General features: G+C 38.9%; 1 protein-coding gene across 1 annotated transcript in view; it reads right to left on the bottom strand.

Annotated features, from left to right (window-relative positions):
* Positions 1 to 1685: 1685 nt before the first annotated feature.
* LOC128635972 (GTP-binding protein Rhes) overlaps positions 1686 to 23104 on the bottom strand; it is a 37050-nt gene continuing 15631 nt past the window's right edge. The window contains exon 3 of the mRNA XM_053689051.1: positions 1686 to 2990. Coding sequence (XP_053545026.1) covers positions 2461 to 2990 — 530 coding nt within the window. The 3' untranslated portion in view covers positions 1686 to 2460. The remainder of the gene's footprint in view (positions 2991 to 23104) is intronic.

The raw sequence follows: 23104 nt of genomic DNA, 5'->3' as shown, positions 1-23104 counted from the left end.
ACACTGGTTAAAGCTGACATTGGCCCTGAAAAGGGGTACAGACAAACGTTCATTTCAAATCCACGGATGGGTAGTTACCCCTGTTTGGGGTGCTGCAACTGTAACAACATGATTAAAGGGGATGTTTTTGTTCACCCATTAACTGGGAAAAAATTCAGGATCTTTTATATGTGTAATACTGACTTTATTATATACTTAAGTGCCCCTGTTCAAAAATGTATATTGGGGAGTCAACACGTAAAGCCAGAGATAGAATGAATGAGCATAAATCCAACATCTGTAGGAAGAATATGGATGCCCCAGTATCCAATCATTTTTTACAAGCTGGTCATTCTATCTCACAACTCAGATTCCAGATTATTGAGCACATTAGAAGACCTAGACGGGGGGGAGATAGGATAAAAATACTTAAATCCAGGGAGACTCTCTGGATTTATACCCTACAATATATGGCACCAATAGGAATGAATAAAGAGATGGATTGGGGTGTTACTCTGTAGAACAAACTAGCATTATAGTTATTCACGTACTGATGTGGTATTATATTATATCTGATTATGTTTGATTTTAGATGGTTGTTTTGACTAGAACATGTAATGTTTTTAATAATTATAAATATGTTTTTAATTAAGGATATATGTTTTCCAGGTCCTAATGGGTTAAAGAAGATTTTACTCTGTTGTGACCACTAGAGGGGGTGTGTAAATTTTGTATATGGATGAGAATTGTTGATACACCTGAACAGGTAATTAGACCCCTCCCCTTTTGAAAGGGTATAAATTGTGTACAAGGATGGTGTTATGTACAACATGATTAAGGTAATTAAGTGACCAAAACGTCATTTTTTGTAAGCTGTGATGTCTCACAAATAAAGATACCTTGATGCATTAATAAGGTGCTGCTGTTTTTTGGCTATTACATTACACAGATGTACCAGACCCAGTAATGAATGTCTTGGTGACCAATACACAGATGTACCAGACCCAGTAATGAATGTCTTTGTGACCAATACACAGATGTACCAGACTCAGTAATGAATGTCTTGGTGACCAATACACGGATGTACCAGACCCAGTAATGAATGTCTTGGTGACCAATACACAGATGTGCCAGACTCAGTAATGTATGTCTTGGTGACCGATACACAGATGTCAGACCCAGTAATGAATGTCTTGGTGACCGATACACAGATGTGTCAGACCCAGTAATGAATGTCTTGGTGACCGATACACAGATGTGTCAGACCCAGTAATGAATGTCTTGGTGACCAATACATGGATGTACCAGACCCAGTAATGAATGTCTTAGTGACCGATACACAGATGTGTCAGACCCAGTAATGAATGTCTTGGTGACCGATACACAGATGTGTCAGACCCAGTAATAAATGTCTTGGTGACTAATACACAGATATGCCAGACACAGTAATTAATGTTTTGGTGACTGATACACAGATGTACCAGACCCAGTAACAAATGTCTTGGTGACCAATACCCAGGATGTCCCAAACCCAGCAGTATGTGACTTGGTGATAGTTAAGCAGGATGTTCCAGGACCAGTAGACTTGCAAATGTTGGATTAGTGTTGACCATATGGAATATAATTAGTTATTTGATCAAAACAAATGACATGACACAGTTAACACGTGAATTTGTGGATATATAAATTCTTCATCTGCTGACAAATGTGATTATTTTTCATTTTATTATTAAAGTTACAACATGAAAATTGACCTGATCCACATTACATGGTGACAGTTTACATTCTGAATACTGATAACAAAGAGCTGGATCACATACCAGCGAGAGGTTAAACGGTTCATGTATTTGTTAGGAGGTCACATATATTGATGAGACTGTCCCTTCAAAGACGTCTCACACAATTGTGTAGATCAAGACATAAACACTGTTTAATTGAAGTGATCTTCTCCTATAGTCACTACACATGCCACGGTCTAATATATTATACTTATGTTCTTGTGGTGTTTACCTAAGCTTTCCTGTGGTCAGTATATACATTCAAAGAGAAAACTAATGTCCACTCAACAGAGGAAACCTTTATACACATTGATCTTATCAACACCTTGAAGACCAAGCAAAGCAGGTCCCATCACACCAGCAATCATCTTGCTTTGATGTCTCCTTGGGGATACACTGAGCTCCTTATTTGACAGCTGTATCAATCTAACAATTAAACATATATCATTAGAAGACATTGTTATCATTTTAAATGAGACATTAATTTCTCTAACAGAATTGGTAGCCAAGATCTAGTGGTGATGAGGATAAACTCTCAAGTCAGCCAACTGAATGTGGAATGGATGTGTCAGATTTTACAAAGGTACTTTATTCCAACAAAAGAGTCCATCTCCAGCCGGACTTGACTTCCATGAACTGAATTCCATATCTGTCTGATTGTATCTCAAAAGCATGTCACATTCCCTTTTTTGTGTGTAGCCTCTCACTGGATACTACACTTCTCCCTGTCCCGTGTCTGCCCTTCACCCAGTACTTTGGCCTTGATGTACTTTAAATCACTATTGACACTGGGGCGTCTAGCAGAAGGGGAGACCATGCCGTAGGCATCCATCTCCTTCAGCCTCCTCATTCTGAAGGACTTCTGATGAAAGGTGTCCCCATACTGTACAGAGATCTTGCGGTGCAGGGCAGGGCTCATCTCATTGGGAAGCTTGGCCATACTGAACAGAATTTGAAACATTTTGTCCACATTGGAATTCTTTTTAGCTGAGACCTCAAAGTACGCACAGTTGTCATCTCCTGACACCAACCTCTCCACCTCTTCAGATCGCACTTTGCGGTGTTGTTCACCACAATCGCACTTGTTGCCGCAGATCATCATGGGGAATTCTCCTGTTTCTTTGGTCTTATTCTTCACACAGGACTTAACCTCCAAGATCTGCTTTCTCAGTCTTTTAACTTCATCGAACGAGTCAAGATTGTCTATGCTGAAGACCAGAATAAAAACGTCCCCTGAAAGGGAATGAGACACAAGAGGTTACACAGAGAACCCATAAGGAACAAGGTCAACGGTTACATACGTTTTTCTGTTAGTTAATTAGTGTATGGGAGAGGTGTGTGATGTGAGAGTATCGTGAAACACTAAACAATACAATATGGTGATGTAGCTAACACACCAGGGCAAGGGTGGCACGCTTTTGCCCAAGGTGATACGCTTAGGAATTGGGGTGTATATTATAACTGTCTAGAGACCTCTATGGGAGACGTCCCACATAGAGAGATTTTAATTGTGATAGTCTTTCTAACTCCATAGAATAAAAACATCTGTATTAAAAAAGGAACTCTCTTATGTGATAGAATAAAACCTGTTTTACTGCTGAATCCTTGCTTTAAACTGGTGCTCATATTTTTCTGTATGATTTTATTAGTAATATAGTATTGTTCATAAGGAAGAGGTGGATGTTTAGAGTCTGACGTTTTATCGCACAAGAATCCTCTATAAGTGCCTGTGTATGTGTGAGTCTGTACATGTGTCCGCCTATACGTGTGTGAGTTTCTGTCTATGTATGTGTGAGTGCCTGTGTATGACTATGTATTTGTGTGTGTGCGTTTCAGTCTTGTTTAGAGTCTGACGTTTTAACGCACAAGAATCCTCTAATTTTTAAGTGCCTGTGTATGTGTGAGTCTGTACATGTGTGTATATATATATATCTGTATATGTATGTGTTAGTGCCTGTGTATGAATGTGTATTTGTGTGTTTCTGTCTTTGTATATGTGAGTGCCTGTGTATGAATGTGTGTGTATGTGTGTGTGAGTGCCTGCATATGAATGTGTATTTGTGTGTGTGTGTGTACATGTATATATCAGTAATTGAATGTCACTGTATACATCAGTAATTAAGTGCTCCATTACATAAGCTCTGCACACACAATAAATGTTGATATATGCACAGTATATATCAGTAATTAAGTGCTGCATTACAAAAGATCTGCACACACAATAAATGTTTATATATGCACAGTATATATCAGTAATTAAGTGCTGCATTACATAAGGTCTGCACACACAATAAATGTTTATATATGCACAGTATATATCAGTAATTACGTGCAGCATTACATAAGGTCTGCACACACAATAAATGTTTATATATGCACAGTATATATCAGTAATTAAGTGCTGCATTACAAAAGTTCTGCACACACAATAAATGTTTATATATGCACAGTATATATCAGTAATTAAGCGCTGCATTACATAAGGTCTGCACACACAATAAATGTTTATATATGCACAGTATATATCAGTAATTAAATGCTGCATTACATAAGGTCTGCACACACAATAAATGTTTATATATGCACAGTATATATCAGTAATTAAGTGCTGCATTACATAAGGTCTGCACACACAATAAATGTTTATATATGCACAGTATATATCAGTAATTAAGTGCTGCATTACATAAAGTCTGCACACAATAAGGGTCAGATTACTAGTGCTATTTATCGCTTTTGCTAGAGCTCTAATTGCGCTAGAAGGAAACTTTTGAGCCTGTCAGGTTGCGCTCTGTTACAGTATAACCCGGATACCAAGGGTTAATACCAGATGAACGATGTCCTGAATATGGGATCAGCAACTCACAACCCAGCCAATACCCCCCTCAAACATGAGACCAGGCCCCACATTGAAGGTTAAAACAGAATGAACTTTATTGAAGGCTATATGCCCAGTATTTATGCAGGTCTGACCCCAGATGGGGGGTTGAAAGAATATTGTACATTAGATAGAGGGAAAACGCCCTTTGACATGCCACAATAGAATTACATTACTTAAGCAGATAAGCAAGTTAAACACAAGACACAATTGAGCCCCTCTTATCACTTGGGCGTCTGCTTTCTGGATGTGACTAAACAATGTGAATGTTTATCACTAAACTTAATTACAGTACACAATAGCTGAGGCTAGCAACCTTGTCTTTAGAAAATAGCTTCTTAAAGCTGAATAAAGTTAACTCTTTCAGTACTGACAGAAGGGTCTGTCACATGACTCCCTCCTGGTGGAACACTCCGGCAGACCCGGCTTGACCCTTTGGTGGGTCAACATGGGGATGACCGGACTAGGGTGGTAGGCATGTCAGTTTGCCGGGACAATCCATCTGCATTCCCGTTTAGCTTACCGGGCCGGTAGCTGATGGTGAAGTTATAGGGTTGGAGGGCTAAACTCCACCGCAGAAATCTACCATTGTCTCCTGAGACCCGGTTAAGCCAGACTAAGGGATTGTGGTCCGTTATGAGAGAGAATTCTTGTCCGTATAGATAAGGGTTCAACTTCTTCAGTGCCCAGACCAGGGCTAAACATTCCTTCTCTACTGCCGCATAGCTTACTTCCCGAGGTAACAACTTTCTGCTTAGGTATGTGACAGGGTGCTCTCCTCCATCCTCCCCGACTTGGCTCAGCACAGCCCCCAGTCCATACATGGAAGCATCTGTATGAATGAGAAAACGTTTGTTAGGGACTGGGGCAGCCAAGACAGGGGCATTCACAAGAGCCTGCTTCAGTGCCTGAAACGCGGCTTCACAAGCTGGAGACCACAGGACCTGTTTGGGGAGGTTCTTTTTAGTCAGGTCAGTCAGGGGCTTGGCGATAGTACTGTAGTCCGGGACAAAACATCGGTAATAACCGGCCGTCCCCAGGAAGGCTAGCACTTGGGTCTTAGTGATAGGTGTGGGCCAGTTAGCCACAGCCTCTACCTTGGCTGGCTCCGGTCTCTGGCTCCCACATCCCTCTCGGTGACCCAAGTACTGTACTTCAGCCATACCTAGATGGCACTTGTCTGGTTTCAAGGTCAGGCCAGCGGCCCGAATCTTGTCCAGAGCCACCCCTACATGGATTAGGTGTTCTTCCCAGGACTCACTGTAAACCGCAATGTCATCCAGGTATGCACAAGCAAATTCCTGGAAGCCATCGAGGAGTCTATCCACCATACGCTGGAAGGTAGCCGGAGCATTCTTCATCCCAAAAGGCATGACCTTGAACTGGTACAGGCCGAATGGGGTGACGAATGCCGACTTGGGGATAGCATCCTCGGCCAGGGGAATCTGCCAATAGCCTTTACACAGGTCTATGGTGGTCAGATAGCGTCCCCTAGCAATACGGTCTAGTAATTCATCTACACGGGGCATTGGGTAAGCGTCAGTGGTGGTCCTTTCGTTGAGCCGCCTGTAGTCCACACAGAACCGGGTGGTCCCATCTTTCTTAGGTACCAGGACTACAGGTGAAGCCCAAGGACTATCGGAGTGCTCGATGACTCCCATCCGAGCCATCTCCTGTATCTCCTTCCGCATTCCTTCTCGGACTGCTTCAGGGATACGGTAGGGGGGCTGTCGCAGGGGACTCTGTCCAGGGGTCTCTACCTTATGTACAGCTAGAGTAGTGTAGCCGGGCTCTTGGGAGAACGTCGCCTGCTTCTCCCACAGGAGCTGTCTTGCCTGTACCTTCTCGGTAGGATTTAACCGGTCCCCTAGCTGCACAAGACTAGTGAGGTCAGTCTGGGGGTCCTTCTCTAATAAGTCGGGCAGGGGTAAATTCTCTGGGTCGTCTGCAGCAGGGGCACACACTGCAGCGATATCCTCTGGCCTCTCCTGATACTCCTTCAGCATGTTCACATGAAAGGATCGCTGGATCCTTTCATCTGCACAGCTGGCTATAATATAGGTAGTATCACACACCTGATATAACACCTTATACGGGCCCTGCCAAGATGCTTGCATCTTGTTGGTCTTCACAGGCTTGAGCACCAACACTTTCTGTCCAACCTGGGAGAGAACCCAGTAGATTCCTGGGGCACCTCTCTGTACGCAAATAACAGATGAGGCAGGAATCGTTCCCAGTCTCTGCAAGTGTCAGTAAAGGTCCTCAGCTTCTGCTTGAGGGTGCCATTAAAGCGCTCGCAGAGACCGTTAGTCTGTGGGTGATAAGGCGAACTGAGCAATGGTTTAATGCCGCACACCTTCCACAGCTGCTGGGTGAGCACAGCGGTAAACTGGGTCCCCTGGTCAGAGAGAATCTCCTTAGGGAACCCGACCCTAGTAAAAACCTTAACCAGGGCATCAGATACTGTCTCTGCCTCTATATTCGATAGTGCTGCTGCCTCTGGGTAACGAGTGGCGTAGTCCACCACAGTGAGAATATACTTCTTACCTGATGGACTAGCCCTGGCCAGTGGACCCACAATGTCAACGGCTATGCGGGAAAAGGGTTCCCCAATGACAGGCATAGTCATAAGCCTAGCTTTTGGGTGATCCCCCCGCTTACCACCCGTTGACAGGTGTCACAAGTGCTACAATATACCCGCACATCTCGGTTAAAATTGGGCCAGAAGAAATTTTGGGTGATCCTATGAGCTGTGCGGCGGGACCCTAGATGTCCAGCTAATGGTACATCGTGCCCAATCCGCAGAATCTCTTGCCGGTATTTCGCAGGCACCACCAGCTGCCGATTCTGTGGAGGGGCAGTACTTTTCTGGGCAGGTTTGGGGATTCTATATAGCCTATCTCCCACCCACTCATAATGTTCCCCATCTACCCCCTCTTCTCCAGCATCTGCCCTAGCCCTGTACTTCTGAAGGGTGGGATCTTCCCGGGTTTCCCTCCCGTACGTCTCTGGGGTATCCCAGCCTAAGGGGGCCTGATCTAGGGTACAAGTCGGGGGAGAGGGTCTTACCTGGGTCTCAGCAGCAGTTGGGTTGGTCTCGGCGGCACGGGCCTGAGCACGGGTAGTCACAGGGTTAACATCAGCGGGACCCACGGGAGAGTAGGCAGAAACAGGGGGGCCAAGTCATTTCCAAGGAGAACATCAGCTGGTAAATCCTTCATGACCCCCACATTCACATGTCTAGCGCCCACTCCCCAATCCAAATGTACCCGGGCAACAGGTAGGCGGAACACAGTGCCCCCTGTCACCCTCACAGCCACAGTGTCTCCGGTGTGCTGGTTCTCGGACACCAAGTTCTTTTGGAGCAAGGTCATGGTAGCACCAGTATCCCATAGTCCACTGACCTCCTTCCCATTCACTTTAACCAGTTGCCAGTGCTGTTGTCGGTTATCCCGGTGGACCGCTTGCCCGGGGTCCGCTTCATGTAGGATGCCCCAGCATTCTTCCCCCTCTACGCAGTGGGCAGCAGGCTGAGGGTTACGTGGGATTCCACTGTCGGGTCTCCTCCAGGACTGTGCTTGGTTTGCAGTGTTTAGGGGACACTCCGATTTTTTGTGCCCTAGTTGCTTACATCCAAAGCACCGGATAGGCTGTGAGTAGTCCCGTGAGTTGAACCGGGCTGTCTGAGGGTGGTTTGTGGCTGAAGGTGGGGTGGTATAGCGGTGTGCTGGGGGTTGGTAACTGGCAGCTGCTGGGGTGACTGGGGTCTTTACTCCACTCTAGCAGGTGGCTTAGTGGTAGCAATATCCAGTTTGCGGGCATCCGTTTTCTCATCTGCCAGACGAGCAGCTTCATGCAGGGTGGAGGGTTTACGGTCCCGAACCCACTCTCTAACTCCTGCTGATAACTTGTCAAAGCAATGTTCCAACAGGAATTGCTGCAGCACCTCTTCCCCAGATACGGCTTGGCACCCCGCCATCCAGTAAGATGCTGTGTGGTGCACCTTACATGCCCACTAAACGTAGGAATCACCAGCTAATTTAACAGTGTCTCTGAAACGCCTCCTGTATCCCTCCGGTGTAAATGCATACCTGGAGAGCAGAGCCTCTTTTACAGTATTATAATCCCCGACTTCCTCATCTGGAATGGCCCGAAAAGCCTCACTGGCCCGGCCGGATAATTTTCCGGATAATATCTTGACCCAGTCCTCTGCGGGTACCTTGTGTAGTGCACATTGCCTCTCAAAATCCACAAGGTACCCATCAATCTCTCCTTCTGTTTCCAGGAAGTTTTTAAAAGCTGCAAAATGCACTTTTCTCTTTTCCACTGGGGTTGCTGTGACTTGGGCTGCTGCCGCGCCGCTTTGGCGAAGTAGGTTGGCCTCCACAGCGGCTATGACCCGGTCGATAATTTCCGCGGACGGGTTGGGGCCATAATGTGCCAGTCTTAGTTTGACCACCCGGTCAAAGCTTGCTTCTTCGGGGGTTCTGTCTGATATGCTGGACTCATTGGTTCCCTCGGGCCCTGGTACTCCGTCCATCTCGGTCAGTCTTGTAATAATCTCCCTCTTCCTGAGGTTACTGGTTTGTTGGCCCCGTTGTTCTAGCAGGTCTTTAAGGGTAGCTCTTTTTAGCCTTTCATACGGTATTCCCATTCGGTCTGGATGTGTAGTTGCTCTTCTGGGCGATAAGGATGATCCCGTCGCTTGCCACCAATTGTTACAGTATAACCCGGATACCAAGGGTTAATACCAGATGAACGATGTCCTGAATATGGGATCAGCAACTCACAACCCAGCCAATACCCCCCTCAAACATGAGACCAGGCTCCACATTGAAGGTTAAAACAGAATGAACTTTATTGAAGGCTATATGCCCAGTATTTATGCAGGTCTGGCCCCAGATGGGGGGTTGAAAGAATATTGTACATTAGATAGAGGGAAAACGCCCTTTGACATGCCACAATAGAATTACATTACTTAAGCAGATAAACAAGTTAAACACAAGACACAATTGAGCCCCTCTTATCACATGGGCGTCTGCTCTCTGGATGTGACTAAACAATGTGAATGTTTATCACTAAACATAATTACAGTACACAATAGCTGAGGCTAGCAACCTTGTCTTTAGAAAATAGCTTCTTAAAGCTGAATAAATGCAGGGGTCTGTTGAGAACTGCTGTGAGTGTGACCTGATATTTGAATCAGTGTATGACCTCTTCTGGATTTATCTTAATTTTAACCTTCTTACATTCAAAATTCATTATAATTATTTCAAGGACCAATACCGACTCCACATAACGCACAACTAGACTCATAAAAATTGAACAGATGACATTACTAAAGTGAGATACTCAACGGATGGAAATATACTCCGACAGAACCATCTTACTACCAGAAAGAGATATCTTCAGCTGAACACCACAAACAAGGTACACTTAAACTAAAAAAAAAAAAAAAAAAAAAGACTCAACCCATGCACAAATTGGATTTTGGATTTCATCATCCATTTAACAATGCTCATATTTCATTTCTAAACACAAGAAAAACTATTTGATTAAGTCTATTTTACTAAAATACATTGGTTTTAAAAACCCCTGCATGCTTTCTTATCTGTTATCTACAATGCAGCCTGAAGTGCAAAATTTCACACCTCACTCCTGAATCCTATAGAGCAGGGCAATGTAACCAGCCCCCACTGCTAACATTCCTACAAATACTAGAAGCTATTTTAACCCCTTCACTGCAGAGGGAATGACCACGTATACAACCTCACATCTGCACTCCTTAAGACCCCAAAAAGCGGTCGCAGCACTCAGTCCCTCACTAGTGGCTACCCTAAAATCACTCAGCATTTTCAAAGGGACCGACAGGGGCTGTCATGGAGGAAAATCAAAATTTAAAGTTCTATATCCTAACACTATCACAGCTGCCCCACCATCCTGTCCACCCGCAAGCCCAATTGAAATGATCCAACCTAAAAGCCACAAAAACCGCACTATCAAATCAAGAACATCTCTTTGTGTGATCCCTATTAGAAGACACGTTGTCTCCAAAGTACAGAGCAAAAACTCAGAATCCCAAGACTGTCCTATCAGAGCAATCCTATGCAATGCCAGATCAATAAAGAACAAAACAGATATTATTTCCGACCTTATTGAAACATGTGAATTAGCATGCATCACAGAATCATGGTTAGATGAAAATGCAGGGCCTATTCTAGAGGCAGCTATTCCAGACAATTACACAGTGTTCCACCGCCCGAGACAAGATCGCAAGGGAGGCGGAGTTATGATCTGTGCAAAATCATCCTTAAATCCCAGACAAATATCAGTCCACAAAACCCAATCTTTTGAATGTGTAGCTGCCAGCCTCTCAATAGAGAGAGGATTCCGAATACTTCTAATATACAGACCCCCAGGAGATGGGAAGAGATTTCTTCAGGAACTCCCAGACCTTTTGGTTGGCTTAATCCTTGAACACCCCAGATGGCTTATATTAGGAGACTTCAACACTTGGATTGACAACACCCTATCCCTGCTTGGGCAGGATCTCCTCAGCTTGATGAGTACACTCGGCTTTACACAAATCGTCACCACTCCCACCCACAGAAAAGGTCATACACTTGATCTAGTGTTTCAGTCTGGACTAGAAGTGTCACCAGTAACTGTAAACCCAGTTACCTGGTCAGACCACCACTCCATTCACTTCTCCATTGTATCACAATCAACCAGACACCAGCCTCAGAACCTGGTCAAACACCGCTCATTAAAAGGGGTGACACCACTGGATGTAGCATCACATATGGATCTAAGTGAACTAATGGGCACCTGCGAAGACCCCAGCTCCTTAGTCTGACTCTACAACAAAACCATGAGAGACACCCTAGAAAGCATTGCACCAACTCGCATACGCACTGTCCAAACCCACAACCATGCACCGTGGTTTGATAGCTCCATCAGAGAAATGAAAAGAACAGGACGTAAGCTCAAGAGAAAGTGGCGCAGAACACATGATCCAGAGGATAAAGCTGCTCTTACCAAACATCTAAATAAATATCAATCCAAGATAACTCAGAAAAAATCTTCATTTTTATCACGTGAAATTGCACTCTCCCACAATAGACCCAGGCAACTGTTTCGCACAGTAGAAAGGCTCTGCAAACCAGCATGCATGCTTAGCCCCACCAACTTTTCTCAGGATAAATGTGAAGCATTTGCAAACTTCTTCAGAGACAAGATTTCCTTAATCCGAACTGCTATCACAGCAGGCCAGTTACACACCAGAACCACTACAATGGAATGCCAGACTGCCCCAGTTTATGGTCCACTTTTACAAATGTGGATATAAAAGAAGTTAAAAACACCATACAAAAGTTGCACCCTACTACGTGTGACTTAGACCCTGCTCCAACTCAGCTCATATCTGGATGCATTGAAACACTCGCCCCAGTCCTCACAAAAATAGTGCAGTGTTCACTAAAAACAGGAGACTTTCCAGATCCTCTAAAAGAAGCTGTGGTAAAACCACTCCTAAAGAAACCTTTATTAGACCCAGACTGCATGACTAATTACAGACCGGTATGCAACCTCCCATTTCTGGGGAAAATAATTGAAAAAGTAGTGGCAACTCAACTGGAAGCCCATCTATCACGCCTAAACATATTCGATCCCTTCCAGTCAGGCTTCAGATGCCGCCACAGCACTGAAACAGCGCTAGTCCGAGTGCTAAATGATCTCCTCATGGCAAGAGACAAAGGTGATTACTCCATTCTAATCCTCCTGGATCTCTCAGCTGCATTTGACACCATTGACCATAGGATTCTAATAGAGCGCTTGCAGTACATCTGTGGTCTAGGAGGCACAGTCCTTAACTGGTTTAAATCCTTCCTCGCTGGTAGATCACAGAGAGTAATATCAGGATCAAGCTCATCAGCGCCAACAGAACTGGCCTGCGGGGTTCCACAAGGATCTATCCTGTCTCCCATGCTATTCGCAATTTACTTATTACCACTGAGGGACATCATTAACCAACATGGCCTAAGGTATCATTGTTACGCTGATGACACACAACTCTACTTCTCCTTTGCTCCAGATACTACAGACACAGCATGCCGCATAAACAGTTGCTTAACAGACCTCATAGAATGGATGAATGCTAGCTGTCTCAAAGGGAACCCAGACAAAACAGAGTTACTCTTGGTGAGGGGACCCCGGGCATCAAAAACATCCCACGATTTCCCAACTGGCCTGGAGCTTGGAGGTTCTGAACTCGTTAGTTCAGCAAAGGTACGAAACCTCGGAGTGCTGATTGACGCTGGACTATCTTTTAAACAGCAGATTTCCTCCGTAATAAAATCTGCCTACTTTCATCTGAAAAACATAGCCAGGATACAACACTTAATTCCACCGGATGATATGCCAACATTAATCCATGCATTTGTATCCTCTAGGCTAGATTACTGCAATGCACTTTACTTGGGCCTCCCAAAAAAAGAACTCCATCGCCTTCAGATGGTACAAAACGCAGCAGCAAGACTATTGACCAATCAAACTCGCTCCTGCCACATAACACCTGTTCTCCACTCCCTGCATTGGCTTCCAATTAAATGGCGAACATATTTTAAAATTGGCCTGCTGACCTTCAAAGCCTTAAACAACCAAGGCCCACAGTACCTGAAAGAGCTCCTGACACCCTACATCCCATCCCGTTCACTTAGGTCAGCCAACACATCCCTCCTCTCAGTGCCAAGAATAAGGACAAACTCAGGCTCCAGAGCATTCTGCCACGCTGCGCCTACTTTCTGGAACTCTTTACCGTGCGCAATCAGAGAGGCACCGTCCTTACAGACTTTTAAAAAAAAGCTAAAGACCCACCTCTTCCATCAGGCATTCAATCCGCTTATCTGACCTTCAGAAACTCCTAACTTTTATGTCTTATGTTAGTACAGTATATTTGTAAAGTGCTTTGAGTCTCACAGGGAGAAAAGCGCTATATAAATCGCAAATTATTATTATTATATTATTAAAGTTAACTCTTTCAGTACTGACAGAAGGGTCTGTCACACGCTCGTATTATGAGTTGAAAGTAAAGAGTTATCGTGCTTGTGCTAATCCGATGCACGCATAAAGCTGAACTTACAATATTGTGTGCGAGATAACCTATTCCCCTATAGAGGTCAATGGAGAAAAAAAAGTTGAACAAAAGCCTAACACCCCACTCTCGTGCTAACTTTATGGCATATTCTCAAGTGCGCTAACTCAACATGAAAATATGAATATTTCATGCAGTGATGGCAGCAAATATAAATATATAGGTATATAATCATATACATATATATTTACTGGGAACACACAGTTCCCATAGATCGCAATGAAAAAAGCACCTTTCAGTGCCGTTTGTTTTCTAACACCCCACACCCACCAACTTTAACCCCAAAATACTGCCTAGTGCAGTGGTTTTATTACACTATACTGCAGGGCTCAAAATTTCAAGTCCTAACCTACTAGAGAGGACCAGTGTTAATTTTGTCCACTAAAACTAAACTAAAGTGAGTATAAAACTAAAGAAATTCTGATGACTAAACTACGACTAAAACTAAAATGACATTTTAGTCAAAAGACTACGACTAAAACTAAATCAAAATTTGCTGACAAAAACATTTTATGCAAGGTGTTATAATCAATCCGAATCTAATTACTGCTCTTTTGTCAAATTTTCTAAACTTAATTTTATAACATTTTAAGATAAATAAAGACGTTATATACCACAACAGTTAAATCTGTTTTGCATGTTCAAACCTTAATACCATAAATAAAAACAGGTTAATAAACCTTTACTCCAGGAGTATATAATGTGTTTGGAAGTTCTAGAGCAGTGCTAATATTGTTGCTGAAAATTTTTCGAATCTGTGAACAATCAATTGATTCTTCCTATAGAAATAAGCATAACCCACGAGTATGGATTGCCTTGTTCTTCAGTTATGCTGTGCCTGTGCTAGCTGCAGAAACTTTTTGTTGTGTTGAGTTACTTGATACTTGTTTTAATTATTAACAGAGAACTGTTTACGTTTTTATATTGGGTAACATGTGCAAATGGCGTTACAGCCAATACAGTTTACAGTTGTTTTTGTTATATTTTAAAGTTGGACTTCTGTTTGTTTATGAAACTTGGTTTTATTTAATTTTAAGTTTAATAAAGATGTTACATATCACAACGGCTAAATCTGTGTCTGTACTGCATGTTTAAACCTTAATACCATAAATATTAACATGTGTTATGTTAGTGGACTAAAATCTACTGGAAATTCAGTCGACTAAAACTAAAACAATTCCGATGATTAAAATACGACTAAAACTAAATCGAAATTTGCCGTCAAAATGAACACTGACCGGGACAAAATGTTACTCGCCACTTCTAATCCCACCCACACCCGCTACTTCACCGCTTCTTTGCAAATGTTTAGCAAACATGAAACATTTTGTAATATAGTTTTTATTTAATACCATAACAAATGAAATAATGCTACATACAGTAATACATTAGCAAAAATAAGTTATAGCAGTTAGCAACATCAACCTGGTGTTCTGGTGAAGACAACAGCTGGATAGAAAAAGGAAGTTGTTAAACATAGGGAGTGCGGAGAGTGCTGACAGTCATGGAAGGTCCTAGCAGACCTGGAGATTTTTTTTATAATTATCATCTCTCCCTTCTCGCTCTTAACTATCCTTCTCAACTTCCTTCTCTCTTCAATCTCTCTTTGTACCCTCTCCCTTTTCTCTCAGGCCATGGGGCCGAATTATCAAGTGCCGAATGGAGCTTGATGCCTCTGTTTCCGCGGCTCCATAACTTGTCTGCCCGCTCTGAGGCTGCGGACATCCATGATCGGGTTGATTGACACCCCCTGCTAGCAGCCGCAAATCTGCAGGGGACAAGCTTTTGCACAAGCAGCTCACAAGAACTGCTGGTGCAATGACAAATGCCAACAGCGTATGCTGACGGCATTTATCGATGTGCAGCGGACATGATACGCTACATCGTTTCATGTCCGTCTGCACTTTAATAAATTGACCCCCATATCTTCTCTTTACACTTTCCCCTCTCTCTCTCTTCACTCTATTTTTCTCCATTCTCTCTTAATGCTACCTTCTTCTCCACTTTCATTTTTCCTCTCCAATCTCTCTCTCTCTGCCCAGTTTACCCTCTCAGAAGGTACAGTATGAGCAGTAATGGGGTCCCTACAGCCCTTGAGGAATAACGTGTGTTTTTGTCAGTGCTGCAATAGGAATGTACATTCTGCAAATACAATGTGCCAACTTTGCTACTTACAAACTGCCACCAGACTTCAGACTCAACATTCACTAACTAATTTCACTCACCAATGGCTAGTGGGCTAGTGGAAATTTTGAGCCCTGATATACTGTATTTTGGGGGCATTTGGGGGACATTTATAAAATTAACCAGAGATCTGATCTCTGGTTCATTTTATAAGCGTTAATAGCTACCGTGACCTTGCGGTAGAAATAACCAGCCACTTATAATGCCCATTTGTGGGTGTGCGATAATTTAACACTCCACTTGTAACTAAGCCCTAAATGTTATATATTTACAGTATATATCAGTAATTAAGTGCTGCATTACATAAAGTCTGCACACACAATGAATGTTTATATATGCACAGTATATATCAGTAATTAAGTGCCGCATTACATAAGGTCTGAACACACAATAAATGTTTATATATGCACAGTATATATTAGTAATTAAGTGCCGCATTACATAAGGTCTGCACACACAATAAATGTTTATATATGCACAGTATATATCAGTAATTAAGTGCAGCATTACATAAGGTCTGCACACACAATAAATGTTTATATATGCACAGTATATATCAGTAATTAAGTGCTGCATTACATAAGGTCTGAACACACAATAAATGTTTATATAAGCACAGTACATATCAGTAATTAAGTGCTACATTACATAAGGTCTGTACACACAATAAATGTTTATATATGCACATTATATATCAGTAATTAAGTGCTGCATAACAAAAGGTCTGCACACACAATAAATGTTTATATATGCACAGTATATATCAGTATTTAATTATCGCATTACATAAGGTCTGCACACACAATAAATGTTTATATATGCACAGTATATATCAGTAATTAAGTGCTGCATTACATAAGGTCTGCACACACAATGAATGTTTATATATGCACAGTATATATCAGTAATTAAGCGCTGCATTGCATAAGGTCTGCACACACAATAAATGTTTATATATGCACAGTATATATCAGTAATTAATGCTGCATTACATAAGGTCTGCACACACACTAAATGTTTATATATGCACAGTATATATCAGTAATTAAGTGCAGCATTACATAAGATCTGCACACACAATAAATGTTTAAATATGCACAGTATATATCAGTAATTAAGTGCAGCATTACATAAGGTCTGTGCACACAATAAATGTTTATATATGCACAGTATATATCAGTAATTAAGCGCTGCATTACATAAGGTCTGCACACACAATAAATGTTTATATATGCACAATATATATCAGTAATTACGTGCTGCATTACATAAGGTCTGCACACACAATAAATGTTTATATATGCACAGTATATAGCAGTAATTAAGCGCTGCATTACATAAGGTCTGCACACACAATAAATGTTTATATATGCACAATATATATCAGTAATTACGTGCTGCATTACATAAGGTCTGCATACACAATAAATGTTTATATATGCACAGTATATAGCAGTAATTAAGTGCTGCATTACATAAGGTCTGCACACACAATAAATGTTTATATATGCACAATATATATCAGTAATTACGTGCTGCATTACATAAGGTCTGCACACACAATAAATGTTTATATATGCACAGTATATATCAGTAATTAAGTGCAGCATTACATAAGGTCTGTGCACACAATAAATGTTTATATATGCACAGTATATATCAGTAATTAAACGCTGCATTACATAAGGTCTGCACACACAATAAATGTTTATATATGCACAGTATATATCAGTAATTAAGCGCTGCATTACATAAGGTCTGCACACACAATACATGTTTATATATGCACAATATATATCAGTAATTAAGTTCTGCATTACAAAAGGTCTGCACACACAATAAATGTTTATATATGCACAGTATATATCAGTAATTAAGTGCAGCATTACATAAGGTCTGTGCACACAATAAATGTTTATATATGCACAGTATATATCAGTAATTAAAGGGACACTAAACCCAAATTTTTTCTTTCATGATTCAGATAGAGCAGCAATTTTAAGCAACTTTCTAATGTACTCCTATTAGCAATTGTTCTTCGTTCTCTTGCTATCTTTATTTGAAAAAGCAAGAATGTATGGTTAGACGCCGGACCATTTTTGGTTCAGCACCCTGGGTAGCTGATTGGTTTGCTACATTTAGCTACCAATCAGCAAGCGCTACCCAAGTGCTGAACCAAAAATGGGCCGGCTCTTAAGCTTATACATTCCTGCTTTTTCAGATAAAGATAGCATGAGAACGCAGAAAATTTGATAATAGGAGTAAAATAGAAAGTTGCTTAAAATTGCTGCTCTATCTAAATCATGAAAGATAAAATGAGGGTTTAGTGTCCCTTTAAGCACTGCATTATAAAAGGTCTGAACACACAATAAGGCCTAGATTACGAATGGAGCGCAAAATTGCGCTTTCACGAGCGTAATATTTGCGCTCCACTTAGCAATACCAGTGCACGCAAATGTCACAAGAAAGCACTTCCATAGGCTCCAATGGGAGCCTTGTTCTGATGACGTGAGACACGACAAAGAATCTAGCACAGCACAAGGGGTAAGTCGCACAGTGATGAGCTGCAAATTTAAAATATATATGTATATACACATAGTAACACATAAATATATATATGTATATACACATAACACATAAATATATATGTATATACACATAGTAACACATAAATATATATGTATATACACATACTAACATATAAATATATATGTATATACACATAGTAACATAAATATATATATGTATATACACATACTAACATATAAATATATATGTATATACACATAGTAACATAAATATATATGTATATACACATACTAACATATAAATATATATGTATATACACATAGTAACATAAATATATATGTATATTACACATAGTAACATAAATATATATGTTATACACATACTAACCATGTAAAGATATATGTATATCACATACTAACACATAAATACATATGTATATACACATACTAACATATAAATATATATGTATATACACATACTAACACATAAATATATATGTATATACACATACTAACATATAAATATATATGTATATACACATACTAACACATAAATATATATGTATATACACATACTAACATATAAATATATATGTATATACACATAGTAACATAAATATATATGTATATACACATACTAACATATAAATATATATGTATATACACATAGTAACATAAATATATATGTATATACACATAGTAACATAAATATATATGTATATACACATACTAACATGTAAAGATATATGTATATACACATACTAACACATAAATATATATGTATATACACATACTAACATATAAATATATATGTATATACACATAGTAACATAAATATATATGTATATACACATAGTAACATAAATATATATGTATATACACATAGTAACATAAATATATATATATGTATATACACATACTAACACATAAAAATATATGTATATACACATACTAACATATAAATATATATGTATATACACATAGTAACATAAATATATATGTATATACACATAGTAACATAAATATATATGTATATACACATAGTAACATAAATATATATGTATATACACATACTAACATATAAAGATATATGTATATACACATACTAACACATAAATATATATGTATATACACATACTAACACATAAATATATACTGTATATACAACATACTAACACATAAATATATATGTATATACACATACTAAACACATAAATACTATATGTATATACACATACTAACACATAAATATATATGTATATACACATACTAACACATAAATAATATATGTATATACACATACTAACACATAAATATATATGTATATACACATACTAACACATAAATATATATGTATGTACACATACTAACACATAAATATATATATATATATATATATATATATACACATAGTAACACATAAATATATATGTATATACACATACTAACACATAAATATATATATGTATATACACATAGTAACACATAAATATATATATGTATATACACATAGTAACACATAAATATATATATATATATATATATATATACACATAGTAACATAAATATATATGTATATACACATACTAACACATAAATATAGATGTATATACACATAGTAACATAAATATATATTGTATATACACATACTAACATATAAATATATATGTATATACACATACTAACACATAAATATATATGTATATACACATAGTAACATAAATATATTATGTATATACACATATTAACACATAAATTATATGTAATATTCACATAGTAACACATAAATAATATGTATATACACATATTAACACATAAATATAGTATGTATATACACATAGTAACACATAAATATATATGTATATACACTTACTAACACATAAATATATATGTATATACACATAGTAACACATAAATATATGTATATATATATATAATATATATATATATATATATATATATATTATATCTATAACTACACATAGTAACATAAATATATATGCATATACACATACTAACATATAAATATATATGTATATACACATACTAACACATAAATATATATGTATATACACATACTAACACATAAATATATATGTATATACACATATTAACACATAAATATATATGTATATACACATACCAACACATAAATATATATGTATATACACATAGTAACACATAAATAAATATATATGTATATACACATAGTAACACATAAATATATATGTATGTATATGCACATAGTAACATATAAATATATATGTATATACACATAGTAACACATAAATATATATGTATATACACATAGTAACACATAAATATATATGTATATGCACATAGTAACACATAAATATATATGTATATACACATACTAACACATAAATATATATGTATATACACATATTAACACATAAATATATATGTATATACACATACCAACACATAAATATATATGTATATACACATAGTAACACATAAATATGTATGTATATACACATAGTAACACATAAATATATATGTATATGCACATAGTAACACATAAATATATATGTATATGCACATAGTAACATATAAATATATATGTATATGCACATAGTAACACATAAATATATATGTATATGCACATAGTAACACATAAATATATATGTATATACACATAGTAACACATAAATATATATGTATATACACATAGTAACACATAAATATATATGTATATACACATACTAACATATATATTTGCAGTTTAAAACACAATTCCTATAGATCGCTATTTAAAGACACTACATTACATAAGAAAACAATCGGCTAGATTTAGAGTTTGGCGTTAGCCGTCAAAAGCAGCGTTAAAGGGTCCTAACGCTGCTTTTTACCGCCCGCTGGTATTTAGAGTAAGGCAGGAAAGGGTCTACCGCTCACTTTCTTTCTGCGACTCCAGGCTACCGCAGATCCCCTTACGTCAATTGCGTATCCTATCTTTTCAATGGGATTTTCCTAACGCTGGTATTTAGAGTCTTGGAAGAAGTGAGCGGTAGACCCTCTACCGACAAGACTCCAACCGCAAAAAAAGTCAGTAGTTAAGAGCTTTATGGGCTAACGCGGGAATATAAAGCTCTTAACTACTGTGCTACAAAGTACACTAACACCCATAAACTACCTATGTACCCCTAAACCGAGGCCCCCCTCATCGTAAACACTATAATAAAAAATTTTAACCCCTAATCTGCCGACCACCTACATTATCTCTATGAACCCCTAATCTACTGCCCCTAACATCGCAGACACCTACATTATATTTATTAACCCCTAATCTGCCCCCCCACAATGTCGCCGCTACCTAACTACAATTATTAACCCCTAATCTGCGGGGCCGCCCCCCACTATAATAAATGTATTAACCCATAAACCGCCGCACTCCCGTCTTGCAAACACTATAATAAATTGTATTACCCCCTAATCTGCCCTCCCTAACATCGCTGCCACCTACCTACAATTATTAACCCCTAATCTCCCGCCCGCAACGTCGCTGCTACTATAATAAATGTATTAACCCCTAAACCTAAGTCTAACCCTAACATAAATATAATTTAAATTAAACTAAATAATATTCCTATAATTAAATAAATTAATCCTATTTAAAACTAAATACTTACCTAGAAAATAAACCCTAATATAGCTACAATATAAATAATAATTACATTGTATCTATTTTAGGATTTATATTTATTTTACAGGCAACTTTGTATTTATTTTAACTAGGTACAATAGCTATTAAATAGTTATTAACTATTTAATGTCTACCTATTTAAAATAATTACAAAATTACATGTAAAATAAATCCTAACCTAAGTTACAATTAAAACTAACACTACACTATCATTAAATTAATTAAATAAATTACCTACAATTAGCTAAACTAAAATACAATTAAATAAACTAATCTATAAGACAAAACCCCCCCCACTAAATTACAAAAAATAAAAAAATATTACAAGAAGTTTAAACTAATTACACCTAATCTAAGCCCCCTAATAAAATAAAAAAGCCCCCCAAAATAATAAAATGCCCTACCCTATTCTAAATTGCAAAAGTAATCATCTCTTTACCAGCCATTAAAAGGGCTTTTTGCGGGGTATTGCCCCAAAGTAATCAGCTCTTTTACCTGTAAAAAAAATACAAACCCCCCCAACATTAAAACCCACCACCCACATACCCCTACTCTAACCCACCCAAACCCCCTTAATAAATAAACCTAACACTAACCCCCTGAAGATCTCCCTACCTTGAGTCGTCTTCACCCAGCCGAGCAGAAATCTTCATCCAAGGTGCGCAGAGGAGGTCCTTCATCCGGTAGAAGTCTTCATCCAGGCGGCGTCTTCAATCTTCATCCATCCGGAGCGGAGCCATCTTCCAAGAAGCCGATGCGGAGCCATCCTCTTCATCCGGAGTCTTCTAACACAATGACGGTACCTTTAAGTGACGTCATCCAAGATGGCGTCCCTTCAATTCCGATTGGCTGATAGGATTCTATCAGCCAATAGGAATTAAGGTAGGAAAAATCTGATTAGCTGATGCAATCATTGTGTTAGAAGACTCCGGATGAAGA

The sequence above is a fragment of the Bombina bombina genome, chromosome 7 (genome assembly GCF_027579735.1).
Source record: "Bombina bombina isolate aBomBom1 chromosome 7, aBomBom1.pri, whole genome shotgun sequence".
Classification (NCBI taxonomy): domain Eukaryota; kingdom Metazoa; phylum Chordata; class Amphibia; order Anura; family Bombinatoridae; genus Bombina; species Bombina bombina.
This window is presented reverse-complemented; position numbering and strand designations above follow the sequence as displayed.